At 33.6% G+C, this 23,360-nt stretch overlaps 1 protein-coding gene across 1 annotated transcript; it reads right to left on the minus strand.

Moving 5' to 3' along the window:
- Nucleotides 1–305: 305 nt before the first annotated feature.
- On the minus strand, nucleotides 306–12,443 carry LOC140056939 (uncharacterized). Its single transcript, XM_072102467.1, has 2 exons — nucleotides 12,309–12,443; nucleotides 306–4,753 (listed from the first exon to the last, which is right to left on the minus strand). The coding sequence occupies exon 2, from the start codon at nucleotides 4,741–4,743 to the stop codon at nucleotides 3,184–3,186; it is 1,560 nt and encodes a 519-aa protein (XP_071958568.1). The 5' UTR covers nucleotides 4,744–4,753; nucleotides 12,309–12,443; the 3' UTR covers nucleotides 306–3,183.
- Between the last annotated feature and the right edge of the window lie 10,917 nt (nucleotides 12,444–23,360).

Genomic DNA, 23,360 nt, shown 5'->3' on the forward strand with positions numbered 1-23,360 from the left:
AGTTCTAATTAAAATATGTTTGAATTATTTAAGAATGTATAGGAATATGAATATACAGAATATGCAATATAGTAAACGTACCGTAACGCACTTAAAACACTCGTGTCCAGCGGCACGCGTTGTCACGACTGCAGCTGACAAGCGAGTTATGTGAACGTGTGTTTATTTCAAAACTTTCGAAAAACGGCTGCTCGCACGAAAGAGCTCCAAATCGGACGATTATTCGGCACCTCTATTTAAACGTCAACTTAAAATTTTTCTTTTTAATTAATTTTTAAATATTGTTAGGTTCTTTGTAGGGCCCATATAAAAACCTGAATAGAATAGAATTATTTTAACCATCTGAACTCCATTGATTTCTCTGTGTTACGGAGTTGTATTAGTTTATAATAAAGTCCATCATCCATCCATAAACTCTAGGACTATTTACGACAACCATTAGTAAACGAATTAGAAGATTAATGTAAAAGTCAACCTTTAAAACACAACATAATGAACATACAAATGTTTTATTAGCGGCCATACACAGTCATACACAGATTATCATAACTTCAGATTTAGAAAATATAATTTATCTATACAATACATTTGTGCCATGACAAAACATTGCATGTAAAAAGCGTTTACAAAATAGAATTTATTATAATAAATTACAATATATAACATTTATATTGATGTATATTGTGACGTATTTGCATAATCCAATGTATAGTGTGGCTACACATCTAAGCTTGTTTCGTTTTACGGAACGGAAGACGGAAAAATTTGTAAATTCTGTTACGTAGCTGTACCGTATAATATATAGTACAGTTTACTCTACAAGCATAACGTTTCTCTGCGCTACCAGTCCATCGCGCGCTACCAGTCCATCGCGCGCTACCAGTCCATCGCGCGTTAACAGTCCATCGCCCGCTACCAGTACATCGCGCACTACCAGTCCACCACGCGCTACCAGTCCATCGCGCGCTACCAGTCCATCGCGCGCCACCAGTCCATCGCGCGTGCTTTAAAAGCTTTCATTTAGGCACAACATTTTTAAGAACCCAGCGTTATAATACGATATTATTAAATGATATAATTATATATATATATATATTCCATTAAATGCGTTGCCAACGCAATTTTCTTCTAAGGAAGTACACCAGTTAAACCTACACATTTCACGTGAAATGCATTGGCAACGCAATTTGCTTATAATTATGTACACCAGTTAAACCCACATTTCACTTAAAATGCGTTGCCAAGGGTTATAAGTACACCAGTTAAACCTATACATTTCACTTGAAATGCGTTGCCAACGCAATTTGTTTATAAATACACCAGTTAAACCTACACATTTCACTTGAAATGCGTTGCCAACGCAATTTGCTTATAAATACACCAGTTGAACTTCAATTCACTTGAAATGCGTTGCCAACGCAATTTGCTTATAAATACACCAGTTAAACCTACACAATTCACTTGAAATGCGTTGCCAACGCAATTTGCTTATAAATTTACCAGTTAAACCTACACATTTCATCAAAAATATTTAAAACGAATACCATGGTATTTATTATTTGTAGAGATAAATTGGAGATAGATTAACATTGTATATATTGTCGTATCAAAATGCGACGAAAAAGTAAATATCCTACATCATGGCAGTAAGTATACTCATAAATTATTATCGTTTTTAAATATTAGAATAACAAATATATTTCTATTATCATTATATATTCAAACTTAATATTCACGAATATTACTTTTATCTCATAAATGTATTCATACTTGTTCGCGAATAATATTGATTAATATTGTAAAAGGTATAAATTATTATATAGCGCTGTCGTAAACACGATAAAGAGAGACACCAGCTATTCATTGAACTGCATCCAATTATTAGGTGACAAGTTGATCGTGCCAACACATTATTTTTAAAAGCATAAACAAAAATATCACAATAGTTGATTATTTTTATTATATAGTTATTTCTTAATATAATCTATATTATTCATTATATAGAATTTAAATTTCCGGCGAAGGAAAGTAGACAACATTTCCGACGCAACATAAAGATGTAACGCAACGTAAAGCTTGGTTCCCACTACAACGTAACGCAAGGACGTTAACCAATGACAAGCGAAGTTATAGACAGTTAGCAATCACAAGCGAATAAGCCATCGCTTGTGATTGGTCAATTCACTTGCGTTGCGTTACGTCCTTGTATTGCGTCGCTAGTGGGAACCACGCTTAAGTGAGTTGACCAATCATAAGCGATGGGTTACTTGTCACTTGTCATTGGTTAACACGCTTGCCTTCCGTCCTAGTGGAAATCAAGCTTTAGAGATTTTGCCTTCCCTCTTTGCGTCACATGTATATGTCCAGTTCCAGTTTCTCTTTTCCGTAACCGCGTACATAATGTAAGCGCATGCGAAAACAAACATTTTCTTCCATAACTTCAACAGAAATCGTATTCTGTGGCCGAATTATCATGGAGGTATGCCTCCATGGCATTATTAACTATGACTTCCCAAACGGCAGGGAAACACTTAAGGGTCATTACAAAAGTGACATAAGGGATTCAACAAAGATGGTATTCTGCATGGTATTTCACCGACGGAATTGAAATTATAAAGTTGGGCAAACTTTTTTTACTGATTATAAAAATCATTCCGCGCGCGTACGCTCAGAAAATGAGCATGCGCGGAATTTTTGTTAAGCTCAGAGCTGATGACCAGTCGCGTGGTGAAAAACGAAATGTCGCTATTATATGCAATTAAACTCAAATATTCAAGGACATTTTTGTGTAGCTGAACTTTTTGATAAAATCCGTCATTCCAAATATGTAAGAGTCTTATAATCAAACGATCAATCAAGAATTATAATTGTTGCTCGTCGTTGATCATCTTCAGGGATCACAATATCTTATGGCACTTGCCTTTAAAACATTAAGCTTCCATACATTTTACCGTACTAAATGTAATGCCATTACCGTGAGTGCTATACACAATGACATAAAATTAAGTTTGTACCTCCTAATGGAATCGATCAATAAGTCTGATTGCAAATTTGAGAATGTTTACCAGTTTTAGGTGAAAAGCCATTGATAGTACAGTAGTCTGCGTAGTTCATCATCTTAACCGCTAATTTATACTATTCTGCGATTCGTTTTGGCTGGAATCTTTTTATCTAGTAGATTTGTTAACAATTAAATTCTTCTGAGAGTTCTTTGCCGCCATCTAGTTTTTGGAACATTTTTATCATGGAGTTAACGTGACCATTAGCTATGCTGCGTTTGCTTTGTACTACTCCATCTTCCTCATTTTCCAGCGGTATAATTTTTACGTTTGTATTTCGAATATTGTCTGCTTCTTTGGCAGACGATATGTTGCCGTTATCGCTGGTACTGATTTGGTTTGTCGTATTTGAAGCATTTTGTGACGTAGTTGCTGCTTCTTCGTCGTTCTTTTTTACCAAAACTACAGATTGCGGAGTGGTAATAATGTCCATCTTCAGCGGCGTCGTTTCAGCAGTTTTTATTTGGATATCGTGGTGGGTAGATGTTTTGTCTGTCAGTGTCGTCTGCTTGTTGGTTCCGTGAAATTGAACTTCTGTTTCATTTTGTGTTATTTTCTGACCGTTGTTGTTTTTGTCTTCTTTTGGAGAGTTAGACTGAGGAAGGTTGCTATCTTGTATAGTTTGGCCATCGCTGCTGTCATCATCTTCTTTACCATCATCATCGTCCGTGTTTTGATGAACTGCAGCTGTCTGGTTACTGCTTCCTTTATTGTCACTTTTTTCAGTCGTTTCGATTTCCACAATCGCTGGTTCGTCTTCTTCATCACTGATCATAATAAACTGTCGTTTTCCTGAAACTTTCTCTGATGGAACGTCCTCTTCTGAATAGCCGCGTAAAATATCATCTATATTCTGATCATCAAGTTTAGGTCTATTAGCTGAAATTATAGAAATCTTCGACTTTTCTGGAGTTTTAGGAGGAGATACAGTTTTTGCCTCGCTTTCATTCTGACGTTCTAACGCAAATCTAACAGATTTTTTACGTGACGACACACTGTCCTGTTTTGCAGAACCATTTTTATCTAAAACATCCTGATTGCTTGGTTTCATGATACCTTTCTGTGATTTATTCGTTAATTTGTTTCTTTTATTCTTTAATTTTTTATCTGAATTCTTCTTTTTAATAGCTTTTGTTTTTGTTGCGCTTGCATCTCTTTCTTCATCAATCGAACCAGCAGAGTTCATCCGAATGATATCTGCACGCTGTTTACTCCGATGATGAGGGTCAATCCGTTGGTGGCGTTCCCTTTGTTTTCCATTCTTTGATGACTTCTTACCAACCATCGTTATCGATGTTAGTTGAAGTTCTTGTGCAGACAAATCCTGAACTGGATCGGAAGACTTCTGAAGACTCACATCACCTGTTCCCTTAGCCAAACCATTTTGCTTAATATGTTCGTGCAAACTTTCTAAACGTCTGTTTTCCGACTTTGTCGTCTGTTCCGTCGTTTCAGAGATAACTGACACTGAGGTAATTCCATGACCATTTTGTTGTGATGAGTTTGTGTATCGAGATGATGACTCTACTTTATCGAACTTAACTTTTTTTTTTAGTGTCGTACTCCGTCGATTGTGACGAACAAAAAAGTATACAGAAATTATAAATGTCTCGATTATCAGAACACCGCTAACGGCAGCCAATCCGTAGGCCTGCCAACTTCGAGAACAATTCATGTCATCCATAATCCATTTACTGTGAAATGAGAAGAGAAAGACAATATTGATAGATGGCCATACACATTTCTGATTGAAACCCCTATTCTTAAAACGAACTTCAGTATGTTAACTTGTGACTTGAAACTTTGTAATAGTCTACGAGTAGTCCTACTGAGTTTTGACTTAATATTAGTAAAAGGATAAATATTTTGGCATATATGGCGTTTCATATGTATACAACTATTTCAGACAAACATCAAAATGCCTCGAAATAACTACAATCTTGGGCAAGTCTCGTTTACGCGCAAGCATTACGATAGTTCCCGATAGTTTAGTTTAGTTAGAACCCCTATTAAGGGGACACCCCCTCGACCCCCATCAAAGTATCCCCTTAATTGGATTAGTCTTCGGAATAGGGATGTCTCTACCGTGAATTAGGCCTAGAATGTATTGTAGTCGGGACATGATTGAAGTATGAGCAAAACAAAATTAAATCATCTAAATTTAATTCTAACAGTGCTGTGAAACGAGCGACGTGTTACATTTCTGTCGGCAAAAGACCTATATTATTCTCATAAAAAATCTGCATTTGATTTATATACTGCGTTGTTTACAGATAGCAAATAAACCATAAATAGTACTATCAATACTTATGTATTGATATGTAAAGCCTTGCTACACTATCAAACTATCAAACAAACAATGTGATGTGCCCATATATGGACATGATGATGTCATATCACTACCATTTGTGGGCATACCACTACCATATTTGGACACATAACACTTTTTTCGACCCATTTCATTGAAGTAATGTTATTACGCCGTTAATTCCGCCATGGTCTCGTCTCAATACAACGAGCAGAAAACAAAAACAAATTTAGCTTCTCCAGAATGTCCTGCTAGCAACTGTTACATCATTGTATAACACTAAGATCGGATAAAACTAGTATCCCCTAAGTTACTGGAAAAGTGTTTGTATTAAAAAACACTATTTTCTGACCGATTTTGATTTTTTGGAAAATATTTCCATATATTTTCCCTGTTTTTTATATAAAATCAATTTCAATTGAACATACTTAGACATAATATAAGCTAAGAAAGTCTGAGTGAAGCTCCACTTTAATGTCCTAAACAATGCCATGACGTAACCCATACGTAATATATACGTTTTTATTCATTCGGTCAAAATCAATTCAATGACATAATACAGAAAAAATTTACGAGAAAAATATTACAAGCAATAGAAATGGGAATTAATATTTTGTAGTGGGCTCATATATCCGATAGATAGTTAGACAGACCTGAATTTACAACAATTTTACATAGGACACATAGATGTCGTTGACTTGTCATTCACCTAATGTGATTTCTAATGTACTTTACTAATCTGCTATGGGACGCCTGGGCCGTGTCTAATGATATAATCTACTAATCTAATCATTATTGCCTTTAGGCAACACACTAAAAAAAGTGTGATTACAATTTCACTATAATTCAAAATATTGATAGTTTACTGCTATACACGCGTATAAATCTTCATGTGGACTAAGGTCGTGTTTATACAACACCCTAAATTTGAACACGGCTTAAATTTTTAGCGTGTTGTTCGGACCGAGGTCAACCCACCTTAACGTTTGCTGTTATACTAGAAATCACGATGCCGTGTTGTACCGGAAGTTTCATCAACACGCAGTGCATGCTAGGATAAAAGGTCAAATCGTTGATCGCTTGAATTGAATTGTTGGCTGGGTTGTTGTCAACAAATCATCGTCGCCTCCTCGCTGTCCGATGATTCGCGCGGTTTTTACCATTTTCATTATTGTATTCGTTCACGTTTGCATTGTTGTTTATTTTGTTCTCGGTTCATTTAAATTAATAAAAGTTATTTTAAGGGTTTCATTGTTTCATCTATACACTATGGAAGAAGATGCCATTTTTGCGATGTTATTTTTTATTCTGTTTGGAGTGGGAAACGATAGTCTATAGAGGCCTACTACCACTACGAGTTGGCCCTACCAGGCTAGGCGTAAGACGTGGTAGGAGGATGATTGCTGGCAGCGAAGCAGCAATAAATGGGCCCAATCTTGTTAGACGTCGCATGACATGATTGATATTACGACCTGTTTTAACGAGAGGTCAAAATATACCCTGAGGACACTTCCAACACGGTAACGGCGACCGGGAATCCACCAAATTTTAGGATTCAGCCAAGTAGCCTTTTTTGCAATTAAAATCTCATTACACGGAATCTCTTTGTTGTTATACAACACACTTCTCGTAGGCGTGTAGAATATGCGTGTAATAGCGTGTTGTATAAACGCGCCCTAATTTAGTCACAACTGATCGATTCATTTACTTAATTGGAATCATCAGAGGGTCAGTGCCGTTGTTATTGTTTACTAGATCAAACAAATTATACTAAGGAGAAACGACAGTAAATTGGGGCTGTTCTAATTATTTTGTGCTGGTGGTGCGCACTGTTTAAAACCATTAGTCTAATATTTTTGCTCCTTTTTTTAACATTGACGATGACACTTTTTTGTCAAACTAGTTTGATAGTGTAGACAGAGCTTTAAACCATCCGTGGTCTGCGTTAATCATCAGTCATTTCAATCTTTTCTGTCTTCTATGTCTGTTATTGGCTATTCATTCGACAATGTGTTGAAAAAGATTTTAAAAGATTGAATATTGTGAAATAAATGGGTTTTTAAAACAATGTGGGCTTATTCTCAACGTTACTTTACTATCTTTTAGAAAGACAATTTTGTACCAATAAAGCAATTAATTATTATTATTAATTAATTATTATTATTAATTAATTATTATTATTAATTAATTATTATTATTAATTAATTATTATTATTAATTAATTATTATTATTAATTAATTATTATTATTAATTAATTATTATTATTAATTAATTATTATTATTAATTAATTATTATTATTAATTAATTATTATTATTAATTAATTATTATTATTAATTAATTATGATTTGTATTTGTTTACTCTTTAACCTGTTTATCTAAATACATTATGTGTAGGCCTAACGTTGTTATTTGTACCTGAAAATTGAATAAAATAATTTTTTTTTAAATAAAATGTAATCATACAATACTATTTATATGTATCATGAGCTTTGAAACAAACTAAAAACGTCTGTTATTACAGTTTAAAAAATAGAGTTACTGCAGTAACTGCAGTGGAATAATTTCATAATAATGATCCCTTATTTCTCTAAATCATTTTTACTGATAATAATTGTATATACCTATGGGACTTAGGCCATGATACGAAATAATTAAGAATCCAATTGATCTTAATTATTACTGCGAGGTAGAAAGTTAATTTTAGTCCTTACGTTGATTAATCTGATTATCTCTGTGGTTAAAGTTGGAATCCCATCGGAAAACTACTACATTACACTAGAACGCTCATCATTAATCGTACTCCTTCTAGTAAAAAAATAAATTAAAGAAAAATATTTATGTAGGCCTATTTTAATTTTTAGAACGGTAGCCCTAATTTATCTATATATAACTATTTGTTTTTCGATGTTTAGGGGCTGAACTTTTTTTAACTACCGTATTTTTTATTCCCTCCACTTGATATATTATGTTTTATTTATGTTACAATATTTATACTTAATATTCGTAAAGTAATAAAAAGAAAGAAAGAAAGAAAGTATTTGAGAATTTCACAATGAGAAAGTATAGGCCTATTCATTCAATTTATAATAATTTTACAAATCCGTTCAAAAAAGATTTAAAAAAATATCACACTCCAAAGACTCATAAGCTAGAATCCTATTATAGTTTTAAAAAAAACTTTCTTTCAGATAAAGATGTATTGTCCCCAAAAACATGAAAAATTAAGATTAATAAAATCAGAATTTAAATAGGCCATTTGCAATTTTAATCAAGTTATTCACTTATGTAAAACAAAAATAAAAAAAAAATAAAATATATATAGGCCTATATTTTACTTAGAAAAAGACAAAAGATTTAATTTTAACAAAAAACCATTGTCTGACAGACAATATGTTTTGCTTTAAATTACATCTATTTCAGGTAAATTTTTTTTTTTCAACCAATTTTTGGTCAAAGTGAATAATTATTATATTCAACAGCAATAGCATATTCAACAAAAAAATTTAATAAAAAATGTAGGGAGACAATATCTTTAAAGGAAAACTGTTTTACAAATATAAGATAACAGAATACAAAAATACCTAAATAAAAAATAAAAATACTGCTGGCTGCCGTGGGTCCGTGGTGGGCCTAATCCGAATTTCCTCACTGAGGACAAACATTAATACAAAATACAAAAATACAAAATACCTAACTAACTGAAGAGAACCTATAGTAAGTGCACGCTCTGTCCTTAGGACATCAGTACAGTGATTACTACTATTAATATTAGTATTCAAAGCCTAACATATTTGAAGTAATAATACGCCGGTATCTATTGTGCTAATTTGGCGTGTAGATTATATTCCCGTTATACATCAAACATTATTCATGTCAGTCCTGGTAAATGCATTTCTGTTTTGTAAAAACAAACGTATAATAGACAAGATGACGTGAGTTTTAAGGTGTATTTTCTATTATACACAACTTTGTGCAACTGTAAATTACACTGATAATTGTGTTATTATTATTGCCGTTTGTCTGGTGATACATAATATGTTCGGTAGTGCATGAAATTCAAGTAGGCAAACTCAAAAGATTTTTGGTATTGTTTTCATTTTTTTATCCTAAATGGTTGTAGGCGGTAAAGGTTATAGAATATTATACAAATAATGAATGTTTATGAGTGCAATGGTACAAATAATGGCACGAGGTGAATGATGAAAGGTTATATCAACGAGGCAAAGCCGAGTTGATATAACCTTTCATCATTCACCAAGTGCCATTATTTGTACCATTACACGAATACAAAACATTCATTATTTGTTTTATATAACATCTAGACGTTTTTTTTCGTACACAAAAATGTTTCAAAAAGTACTATTTAACGATCGTTGAATAGTGCGTACTATTGCACGCCATGTGACCCACATTCGTCCAATCAAATGACAGGAATTTATATAGGTGTTATATAATATAATATATTTATCTAGAATAGTACAGTACTACCTTTTGTGTAAACTTTATCAGGTGATTGTCTTTACTGTCTGTGTCTGTTTTATTCCTTTTTTATATTTATAATATATATATTATAGGATTTTACGTATATACTTTCTGTATTATTTTTACCCATTTGTTGATATTGTAAATGTGTATCATATTGTTACTACACATGACAGGCAACACATTTAAAACTTTGTTCCTGAGTTTGACAAAACAAAAGTTTTATTGCTTGCTTCAGATAAGAATTTATTTTATTTTTTATTTAACATATTTAGGCAGGATAACATAATTCAGAAATAAAAAGATCACAAAATTTCTGTTTTTCAATATGGTCCTGCAATGAAACAACCTAAGCGAATATAAAAATTGTGTTTTCAATTATTGTTTTTTTATTTATTACGGTACTTTTTTTAAAAAAGTTTTGCTTATACCTCTGTATCGTTAAGACTGACGTAGCTCGATCTACCTCTGATATAACTCCGATAAGTTTGAGAGGAATTCGATTTTACGCTATACAAACATGAACGGAGAACACGTTAAAGAGTTCGATGCACCGACCTGGATATTCTCCTCATATCGTAAAGCTCTGTTTACACTATCAAACTAGTTTGACAAAAATAGTGTGATGTGCCCAAATATGGTAGTGATATGCCCAAATGTGGTAGTTATATGACATCATCATGTCCATATATAGACAGATCTTTAAATTTAACCTATATAGTATTTGCACTGAGCATCTGTAATTAGTACACGGAATTTACTATAGTAGTTAAACGGGTAAACACGCCACAATCAAACAGTTTGGTCTATTATAGCCTATGGGCACTGTGTGTGTGTTGCGTCAAAACAACGATTTTAACCTTTATTTAATTGTTCTTTATACGATTCGGTTCAACAATATATTTCTATTAAAAATTGTTGACAATTGCCTCACCTATTGTATAACATGTGTTCAAATTCAGTTACTGCGGTTAAATTAAAATGAATGCCTACTTTTTAATTATATTTGTCCAACATATTGCTCTTTTACTTTATTTATCCACTTTCATTCAGCAATATCACTTCAACGTATCAATTGAAGCTATTTGAAACTATCTTAAGCGAAGATCTTGGAAAAACACTTCAAAATGTGTCAGTCATGTATGTTGTACTGCATTTCTGACATTCATGTATTGCTTACAAATTGTTTTAAACTATTTTAAGCTATGTTTACAGTATACTAACAAACCTCATGCGATGTGAAAAAATGTGATGTGCCCATGATGATTCTATATCACTACCATATTTTGGCATATCACTACCATGTGGGCACATCACACTTTTTTGTCAAACTAGTTTGATAATGTAGTATAGCCTAGAGCTTTACACGATCTTAGAAAACCGAAATTATGTATGAAGCTTAAATTATCTTTTTAGTCGCGTGGACGCGACTCTATAGTTAACTATGTCGGTCGGTCTGTCGGTCCGGTATCTCTATGCGTTTTATCACGCGACTTATGGCTGTTGGCCTTGTTTGTTGTACACTGTATTATCACCATTTTGATTTTGTTTCATATCTTTTAACACTTGTAAAGTGTAATTTTACTTTTGTTAAATCTTTTAATATAAATGAATGACAAATTTTAAAGTTTAAACTTTATTTATTGTTTATCGAATATTAGCAAAAATAGTGATATATAATCCTAATTATTTTTCGACAGTAGTAGAAGCAAAAAGAGCGTAGTGAGAAAATAAAAAGTGGGGTTCAGGGCCCGGAGCTACCATTTAAGTTAATATTAAATCTGATCCATCATTAGGCCTATTCTCTAGCAGAGATATTGTGATCTTTAACTTGCTTGATTTATAACACTGACTAATTTTTTTAATTCGTTTTGTTTCGTTGAATTTATATTCATTTATTCTCAGCTTACAGATTGTAAATCCTTTAATCGGACTCTAGAGACCTTCATTTATTACAACGGCCGTGTTTGACACATATGCATCTGGTAAAAATGAAAAAAGGGAATAGTATTAGTATATAAATATAGTACGGTACCCCCAGTTTATCTTCTGTTTTTCTCATGCAATCTACACTATTTTGACAACTTCCAAAATGTCTATGTATACATGATATTATCTTAATAACCTGAATTGATTTTGCCTTTTGCCTTTTCCCTCTAACTACATATAGTCCTATCAATTATTCAATTTTATTTGCTATAATTGAAGTGGCTGCTGCACCCACCCCCCCCCCCCCGTTTGGTTTATATACAAGTGACCCCCCGGGCTTTGTAGTATGAGCCAATTGTACACAATCGGGCCTATAATTATTTGTAATGACGTCATCATGTTTTTCAACCAGGAAGAACCTGTTAGGCCTGGTTCATGTTGTTTATTTAATATCATACTAACCTGGCCTAAAGCGACACCTGTGCCCTACCAAATTATAATTCTAAAACTTCGAAACTATTAATTACCTTTCCTAGAATCTCAACCTTCTAAGGTAGTTCTCCGTCTGTTCATTCAACGACGATGTTTTCAATATTTCCAGAAAAAAGGCATAATACATCTACACGGCTTAAAAGGCAAATGGGAAACATCCTAGAGATAGATATTGTGTAAACTATGGTGTAAAGGGATCAGTGAATCTTTTATATTTCAACAATACTTGGAACAATAACTTAAACTTGTTACTCAGCCATCTGAAACGTGTTCTTTTCACACGCTTGTTATTCAGAACTCGATCGGGACCGCGATTTAATGATCGCAGTGAACCGAAGCCAATCAATCCCCCCAAACAGTATCGTTTACATCGCTTTTTACCATTAAAAGCAAAGTAAAGTGAGAAGAGTGTTTCATTAAGTATATTTTAATAATTAATAATCGTATGATTAGTTTATGCATTAAAAGTATAAAATCCCAGTGGAGCTTTGTGATTAACGCGCCTTTCAACCCCAAGGTCCATGTCTATTGTAGTAAGGTTCAATCTTCTAGTTTTCACGCTGCTGCTCTAGCCCGCTACGTCCCATTAGGACTACTCAATCAGAAGCTAAAGCAAGCAGCAGTTATAGTTCTAAGGACAGACAGTTTTGTGAAAATGGAAACTCCACTATGATTTATTGATTCCAGCTGCTACAGTAGACCCAAAAAACGTCTGGGAAAGAGTCTATTAGGACATGTCATGCTAAAATTACAAATCCCTAAGCATTTCTGGTATATTCACTGTCAGATATTCATTGAATTATTATCGAAACCGTCCAATAAAGTTTGTGTTTGTAATAGGATACTTCACAATTGAAATATCTAGGGTGATGAAGTGACCCCCAGATTTGACCTTAGCAATAAAATTAACTAAAGTAACAGAAATTTAGTATTCACTTCTGTTGTAACAAAAATATAATATTTATTCACATATTATAAAAAAAGAAAAGAAACCCAAAAACCATTGTCTGACAGACAATTTAAGTATTTGTTGCTTTAAATTACATTTTTTCAGGTAAAATAACTATTATGTGACAATAAAATGACACATTAAAAAACTTTTGAAATAAAAAATATTTTTCAATAAGCGAGCAGCGTTTTTTGTAAGAAATATTTCTTGTTACAAGTTGTAATTCAGAACTTTTATAAGCATGGTGTATGGCGCGCCAACGGTGAATTATAAAATGTTATTCATCCTGTTATTGACGAGTTTCTTGTTGTTGATCCCGTGTATGGAAACGTGTCATAGATTTAAGACAGGAAGAGAACCTTTTCCCAAGTAAGGTATCAATCGCTTCATGCATATTCCCTTGCTTTTTATAGTTTATGCCTTAACATGTTAAAAAAATAGCCGCCGAAAACCATAATTAGTCGATTTTTGTCTATGTATCAGCATGGTGTATGAACGGTGAATTATAAAATGTTATCTATCCTGTTATTTTTCTTGCTGTTTGATCCCATGTAGGAGTTTTTGTTGTTGTCTACGTCTCAGTCGGTCTGGTTGATCCTTCACTTATTAAAATTAATTTTCTAAGAAAAGTAGTCATTCATTGCATTCATAAGTATTTTTTATTATTCGCAGTGATTGATTTTAATGTTAACAATCATTACTAATTCAAATGTTGATTGAAATGGATTTATGTCCGGTTGTCACATGATTGTAACATTATACTATAGATTATCGTTAACATCATTCGGTAAGAAGCATAATTGATTGATAACAAGCAATCGTCGCCTATGTAGAATCTTGTCTTGTTTTCCATTTTTACTACTTAGTAAATGTCCAAATCCTCGTGATTATCTATTCCGTAAAAGAACGTAGCATACAGTATTCGTAAATCTTGGTTACGACTAGCACACACATCGTAACGCAACCTACGCAACGTAAGAAAATGCCCTTCCTGTCGACGTAAGAACATCACTTTTGTTGCGACTACGTCGATTTGTCGTAAGAAATGCGGATTTTACAGGAAACCGATTACGATCGAAAATTTATAAAATCGACGCAACGTAAGAAAAATGGTAACGACAACCGATTTTACAGGAAACCGATGACCTAACAATTGTTGCGTTACGACGTTTTCTTCCGATTTTACAGGAAACCGGGATTTTTTATCTTACGCTTGAATGAACGCCCTTGCGTCACGTTTCTTACGTCTCTTACGAAAGTTGACTTGAAGTCAACTTTTGCAAGAGACGTAAGCGCAATCGTAACAAGTAACCAATGAACGACAAGAGTTATGACGTAATGTGTATGTCCTTATAGTGAAATAAAGCCGGACAATAACATTTGTATGTATTTACTACTATAATTTTAGCCCACTTTACGATGTTGTACATACTTTACAAATGCACAGTAGTTTCAATATAGGCCTAATAATTTTCTAATCAGGGAGTTTACAACTATATCAAAATATAATACTCTTATTTATGGACGTGCAATAAACAATCAGCATCGGTAGAAACGTCGCGAAAATGAACATTTGCAACAAGATAAGATATAGAAAGCCCCTTTGTAAGCAATATAATATTATTATGTAACTTTAAAAAAAATTGTTTGCTTGATTTTGTATAATTTATATTGTTTTGTTAAATTTATTCTTATTATAGGCCTGTAAATAATGGGTATCTTACTGCGGTAGTACTATCTCATGCTCGATTAGATATGCTTATAGGCCCATAGGCCAATGCCTAGTCTAGGGCCTAGGTAGGTCTAATAATAATAATAGGAATCTCGAAATGATTTGCCTTTTTTAAATTTTGAAAACTATTTAAGGCTAGGCCTAGAGGGCCAGGATAATTAATTCATATTTTGATTCATACAAATAATACATAGGCCTACTAGCCTAGACTAGGGCCTAGGCTAGTTTGATTGTTTGGTCAAATCAATTCCTATTAGTACAGTATTAATTAAGTATTTTACTAATACTAGGGCCTAGCCTATCTACTGAAAATAACATGTTGGTGTGCTGCACTGACACTGCTGCTGAGTAGCTACAGGTACAATAACAACATTCAACATTTCGCGCGAAAAATGATAAAACCCGCTCTAAAAAGAAACACCAATCAGAGATGTTGTTTCAAATACGTCATAAATCCGACCGACGTAAGAAAAAAATTTCAACTTTCGTAACAACACTAAAATCGACGTAAGCATACGACGTGTGTTTCACAAACAAAACTTCAACTTTCGGGAGCAGCAAAACTACAGATGTTTCTCTGTGGCCCGACACGATCTTGACTAAGGTCAACGACGTCAAGTTTTTCTCAACTTTCGTAAGAGACGTAAGAAACGTATGAAACGTAAGAATCGTTGCAAAATTCGACTTCTTACGTCGACAAGAAACCAGCCTTAATGCTTGGTTCCCACTAGCGACGCAACACAAGGACGTAACGCAACGCAAATGAATTGACCAATCACAAGCGATGGCTTATTTGCTTGTGATTGCTAACTGTCTATAACTTCGCTTGTCATTGGTTAAAACGCTTGCGTTGCGTTTACGTCCTTGCGTTACGTTCTAGTGGGAACCAAGCTTTAATAATTGTGTTTTCCCCCTTCTGCGTGAAATTAAACCCGAGATGAATGTTGATGTTTGCGGCATTGTTGCGTCGTCGGTTCCCACTTGTGATTACGCAATACAACATTCATTCGTAAATACGGACGTAGATACAACGCAAGTCAACCAATGACAAGCGACAGTTCGAATAATCGCTTGTGATTAGAACGTAACGCAAGGACGTAAACGCAACGCAAGCATGTTAACCACTGACAAGCGATTTGAATAATCCATCGCTTATGATTGGTCAATTCACTTACGTTGCGTTAAGTCCTTGTGTTGCGTCGCTAGTGGGAACCAAGCATTAGAGGTATAAAAAAATGTCATATGTCGTAAAGTAATTTTCCTGATAAATACTCACATGACATATTATATGGACCTGATGACGTCATATCACTACTATATTTGAGCACATCACACTTGTTTGTCAAACTAATTTGATAGTGTAGACAGAGCTTTAAAGTTTATGATTTTTTTCTGGGTTGCATAATTATCAATAACACTTCTTCAGAGTATTGTTTACATATTCTGATTGACTAAAATGTTTATACTACAATAATATATCAAGCAAGGTAACATTCGTTTTTAGATACCTTATCTCGATTTCAGAATGATACCTTATCTCGATTTCAGAATGACATAATTCTTTCATTTGAATGCTAATATGATTTTGATCCAATATACTTCAGAAAGCAAACCGAATGTTTACGAAACGTTGTTGTAATTACCATTTTCATTATTACTTTAGATCAATTGGATCAACAAAAAAGACACATTTTCTTCGACATAATTCTTGGTCGATTTTTTTTACGGCTACTTGTCTTTTTAGTATAAATAATAATATTTTGTTTTTAAATTTTAGTAAATAAAAGTGTTTGAAATAAATAGTTACCTTAAATAATCATCGCTTTGTATGGTTAGCCTTCAGGATGACCGACTTTTTCTGTCGGTCTCAGGCGAGTAATAGACTTGTTGAACCTTTAGGGCATATCCATATATAATTATCTGATTAAAATAATAATGAATATAATTATTCAAATAGTACCGCTGAGGATCTGTCCCTTTTTCCCAGAGCACGTGCTCTTGCTTCATGTGATGTCATAGTTCACGGTTCACCCTTAAAGAGAGTTGCGGTTGTTATGGGGGTGTTTATGTTACCAAATGTATACTGCATCTTTACTCAAATTGAGATATAATTATTCTGGGCGCACACGCGCCACTTCGCGTACATTATTTCTGTTCGTGTTTCGAATTAAATAATAGAAATATAAAGCAAGATAAATATTTTGGCACATATGGCGTTTCATACGTGTTGGAATAACAAGACAATAAATACAGACTTGGGCAATTACAAATCATGCGTGGGCCTTATCCATAGTTAGAAACGGACATTGCTTTGCAACCTTTCGGAAATCAACAATTTAAATGAGTTTAATCCACCCATTTAAATTTCCATATTTGATGGCTTAAGGATAAATGAAATTTGATTCTTTGTATAAGTTATTATGTCGGTAAATTGTTATTAATTTGAGTGAAATTATTCTTTATATCATATTCAATTTCCGCCTACTGACTAATGTTGATATTATTGAGGACAAGTTACAAAAATGACTACACTAAATTCCGCCGTGCCAATTCATCATGTAAAAAATATTCTTCAACGCTTTATTTATCCCACTGCCTGACGTTAAGCTCTGTCTACACTATCAAACTGTATGATGTGACAAAAAAATGTAATGTGCCCATATGAATATGGATGTCATATCACTACCATATTTAGGCATATAACTACCATAATTGGGAACATCACAGTTTTTTGGTCAAACTAGACAGAGCTTTAGTCGCAAATGAGACTTAGTTTATTAGCACGATAAATTATAAAATAGTTTATCCATCCTGTAACTGGCGAGTTACGCACTGTTAGATGCGTATGATTGAAATAATGGCATTGGCCGTGCGTCCTAGCGTTGTCGTCCTGGGTGACGTGTACATGTAGAGACTTTGGTTCCCATACTGGATGCAACCCCAAAAGGCAACGCAAACACATTATTATGAGCTATTATGCTTTTCTTTCACACATCCATGTTGATTATCAGAAAGGCATCATTTATTATCTCATAATAAACACCAAGTATCGATTCATGTTGATTATCGGAAAGGCATCATTTATCATCTCATAATAAACACCAAGTATCGATTTTAGTCTTCATATTTTATTTATTTTGATGTTCCTCTCTAAATTTTTCTTTTTCTTAGTTCTTCGTTAAAGATGTAATGTCCACCTGAAAAATAATTTTTGTTGTTGAATATGCCATTTTTAATGTCACATAATAGGACCAATAATTGGATCGAAACAAAATGTATTTACCCGGAAAAACTATAGTTTAAATAAAAAAATAAAGTGGCTAGCTGCCAGTAAATGTATTTTTGGTTGAATTTAACCACTTATCATGTTATTTTGATCTGAAAACATTTTTTTTATTCGGAAGTGATTCAATTTATTACTACAAAATAACATATTCAAAGTCCGATTTAATTTTAATTATAATTTTTTTTATGTTTTCAGGGGCAATACATATTTAAACCTTTCGTGTAAAGGATATTCTCGTGTAAACAATCTTAATCGCCGTTAATTTATTATTAATTGACGCGACTACTACAGAGACCATTAATTACTGGACCTTTAGTAGTATAGTACAAGTTATCTAAATAACTTCAAACAAATTATTTGCAAGCAAGACGGTTAACTACTACTTCGAAGGAGTTAAAATCAACATGATATAACTAACCAACTTGGCTAATGGCACTTTCTTATGCGGTGTCGTTGATGTTAAGGCTTCACTAATTGGGAATAAGTTGCTTTATGTTTTATTCATTTTAAATTAATTGTATATGCCAATAGAATGCATATAAACTAGAACAAACTAATGAATGCTTCTGCTAATTCTTTGCCTGGGAAATCAAGAGAACAGAGTAGCGCGTGTAATTGCCAGCATTTAAAAGCCGCGCGCAACATGTGTTTGTCGTGACTTCATGACAAATTAACCGCGTTTTTGTTGAACCATAAAGCCGATTTTCCACTAGGCGAATTTGTTTCTACGCATGCGTATTTATGTTTCCAGCCTCCAGATACAAATACACATGCGTATAAGCTGACGCTTTGAATTCGCACGAAGCCTAAAGATGTATTGTTCCCCTAAAAAATAATTCTTAAAAAAATTTTAGGTGAATATTCCATTTTAATATAACATAATAGTTATCCACTTTGACCAAAAATTAGATTTAGTGTAATGTATTTGCCTGAAAAAAATGTAAATTAATGCAATAAAATGGTCAAATTGGCTGCCAGCCAATGGATTTTCTGTTGAATTTTACGATTTATTTTGTCATTTTATAAGTGAAAACATGATTTTTTTAGTTTTTTTAAGATTAAGTATTAACCTTTAAACTACCACTTTATTTATAAACAGAGCTACAGAATTGCTTTGGCTTGAGAATTGCGTTATTCTAGATTTCGATTAACATACAATTTCGATTCTTGTTCGAATAAACTAAATACACTTAGCCTATTTTTAGGTTATTTCAATATTAGAACTAGTGTAGATTGTACAAAATAAAGGTATTTGGCATATTATTATAATAACATATTTGTGAATTAAAAACGATATATCCAACGGAGATTTGTTTTAGAAACCAAAAGATACAATAATTAATTAGAAATCGAAGCAGACATTTTTATGACCTAAATGTTAATTTGAAATTTTAATATTTGAAAACAATGTAGAGTATTAATCACAGAACGGGGCCATTGATTACCGATATTTATCAACCAACCGTTATTAATACGAATAAGGTCCGGGAACAGGGAAATGATTTGCACAATTATTGTAATACATGCCTTTTCCTCCAAGCCTCAAAATTAAGAAAATAATTTCCTCAAATGACAAACAAATAGTACTACAATTGTGTCGGTCAATCAGGACATTAGCCATATTTATTTATCGGCATTTATATCGTGATGTAGCCTATGTATACTTAAGAAGAGGAGTAGGAGGGATGACCATTCGCCCGCGCAGCTAGATATTCATAGCATAAATGATGGTAAGGATCCTGCATAGAGAAGTTTACACTTCTGTTTTCGCAGGACACTTTTACATAAAGAACATAAAACAATAAACACAACATAATAGATATAACAAAATTTAAAAAAATTTTTTAGAGTTGTTCATCATCAAAAAGCGATAGTGTTTTTCTAACATGATTATTTATACATTAAAAAGAAGATATTCAGTTTATTACTTCCAGTACATGTGGATTCTTTCTTTATATATTATAGCAAAAGTATGAATACATATAATATAAAAACAGGATATGTGTGTATACTCGCATACACCAACATAACGCATAATATATGCATATATATTTTATGAGTGAAGTATTCTAAATTCTGTAATTTAAAAAAATCCTCTTGGAACACAACGTAAGGCGCAGCTCAAGTGAGTTGACCAATCACAAGCGACAGTTTGGATGATCCATGATGTCGCGTCGTGATTGGTCAAATTACTAAAGTGAGGTTCCCACTAGAACGCAACGCAGCGATGTATTGACGCAAAGTGTTGTATTGCGTAATCACAAGTGGGAACCGACGACGCAATAGTGTTGCAAACATCGTAAGTTTGATTTCAGGCAGGCGGGGGCAAGCACAATTATTAAGCGTGGTTCCCACTAGCGACGCAACACAAGGACGTACGGTAACGCAACGCAAGTGAATTGACCAATCACAAGCGATGGTTTATTTGCTTGTGATTGCCAACTGTCTATAACTTCGCTTGTCATTCATGGTTAAAACGCTTGCGTTGCGTTTACGTCCTTGCGTTACGTTCTAGTGGGAACAGTGGTGGCGCCAGCGGGGGGGCTACGGGGGCTCTAGCCCCCTCGTCGGGGAGCCTAGCCCCCCCGTCGGGGAACACGGGTACTTTTTGTCGGGGAATATAATATACAGTAAAAAACGTTCGCGTTCACTTCATATAGCTTGTTCAGCGCCTAGAAAACCACGACGTTCCATTGACCGTGAGAGTACGTCAGAGGGCTATTATGCACTTTTATGCATTCATTTATTGCCAGAGATCTAACTTACTACTAAACATTAGCTAGGTACGCACTTTTCTGAATTATGTTAATTGTTCGTATGTTCACCAATTTTTTAATTTACAAGTAACCTTCTGTACCGTGGGGCACCTAAAATAAATTTTTCATCCATTACTAAACAAAAAAACATGCCATTTTCGCTTAGCCAACATCTTATTATAGCTAAGTTATTACATTTTCAATGTCCTGTATGTCATGAATTTCTCACCACTCGGAAGTCCAGATGGTACGCACGCATACACTTGGGAGGAATAAACTTATTTCCCCGACTGAAAAAGGTCTACGCTTGCGTTTTTTAAGCCTCTAAGTAACTTTACTGAAAATGATAAGAAAAATATTGAGAGACCACGTAAAATTGCACAACGTATTATTAAAGCTGATCTAACGCCTTGTTCATTTATCTATGAAAAGAGTATTCTAAAAAAAGTAAACAATATTTAATGAAAGACCCCACTCATCCGTTACATTACTGTTATAACTTAAATAGATCAGGCATTAGGCTACGACCTCCAAGAGCAAATCTCTGTAGAACTAGAAAATCCTTCGTTGTAAATAGCATTCATATTTTTAATTCTAATGTAAGACGTTAATGCAATTTTTAATAGTTTTACATTTTTAACAGTATTTTTAACTTTTTATCTTGTATTTTTAATCTGTTATAATACTGCACGTTTTTAAATTGTTGCAATATTGTTGTTTTAATCTACCAAGCAAAGTGAATTTCCATTTTTATGGACAAATAAAATTTCTTGAATCTTGAATCTTGAATCTAGGCCTGATGTTTCCGAAGTATAAAATGCAATTTTTTGAAGACCTGCAGCTCTAGTTTTAAACAGTTTCTTAGCTCAGCCCCAACAATAAAGCTGGTCATATTTCGAAGTACAAGAAGTGCATTTTCCAGGACCTAACATCTCTATTTTTCAAACATTTCTTAGCTCAGTCACAACCTTGATAGGGACTTATATATTTTGTTTCATGTTTTGAAGTATAATAAGTCCAATTTCCGGGACCTCCAAATCTATTTTTCTAAATTTTCTTTGAACTTTTATTTTTTAAATTGAAAAATATGGATTGAAACAGTCATCGCGCATCGTTTTTTTGCACGCAGTATTTTATTTATGCATTATAAAAAAATGGAAAAAATGGCTACCCTAAATCTGATTAAAATGACCTCAAATGACGCTAGAACGCGTTGCTTACACATTCGTAAATACGTAAATAATCTGACCAATCGCAAGCAACAGTTTAGACAGTCATTGGCTTTTGATTTTGAAAATGGCCGGGAACATGGCTTAATTTTTTTCAAACGGTAACTCACCGTTAAACTAAATTTGAATACATCTATGTTATCTGTCGAATATTGAATTGATTATGCTATCGTAAATTAATCTATCCATTACAGCATATAAGATCCGGCTTTGGAAATGAAATGAATATGCCATTAGCCATCCATTACTTCGATTCAGGCTATGAAGGTAATCAATATAATCATATTTTAATAATACTAATCAATATGTTTTAATCAATTGTCATGAGTCATTAATTCCTCGTACTATCGAATGAAATGAAATTGGGTTTTCACATCTTATTTTCACCAATAACGTTTAATCAATCATTCACGAATTATTAAACGAGTTTTAGGCGTGGTTCTCACTAGCGATGCAACGCAACGCAACGACGTATTGACGCAAAGTGCAGTATTACGTAATCACAAGTGGGGACCCGACGGCGCAACAGTGCTGCAAAAATTACAGGTTTGATTTCACGTAGGCGGGGGAAAACACAATTATTGGAAGGGCATTTTCTTACGTTGCGTAGGTTATGTGAAGGTGGGAACCAAGCTTTAAGGTCAATTGTCACAGACTAGCGGTAACGGTAATACAAAATAGGATCCATGTTTTTATGACCATTTACACACAACGCGGAACGGACGGGCGGTTTCCGTTTAGGATAGATATAGATTCTAAGTGGGACAAGCTACATGGGTTTTTCCGCTTACCGTTAGCGCTCGTGTAAATTGGCCTTTAATCTTTGTGTCCACTAGGGACACTGCAAAGACGTATTTCCACCGCACGTAATTTGACACGACGCGATGGATCATCGAACTGTCGCTAAATTGTGATTAGTCAACCCCTTTTTCGTCGCGTCTACCTCAAAACAAAAGTATAAGTACAAATCATAACAAAACAAAAAATAACTTTATCTTTAAAAACAATGTTACAAATAAAAGAACTTATACAAATTATACTTAATTTAATTTAACAAAGATCTGTAAATAAATAATATACATATAGACTTAATTTTAATCAACAAACATCTGTTATTCCTATTAATCTATTACTT

This window comes from Antedon mediterranea, chromosome 8, assembly GCF_964355755.1.
Source record: "Antedon mediterranea chromosome 8, ecAntMedi1.1, whole genome shotgun sequence".
Lineage (NCBI taxonomy): Eukaryota > Metazoa > Echinodermata > Crinoidea > Comatulida > Antedonidae > Antedon > Antedon mediterranea.

What these genes read in the sequence shown, in the direction of transcription:
- LOC140056939 (XM_072102467.1), bottom strand. Translation starts at nt 4,743, where the DNA reads ATGGATGACATGAATTGTTCTCGAAGTTGGCAGGCCTACGGATTGGCT.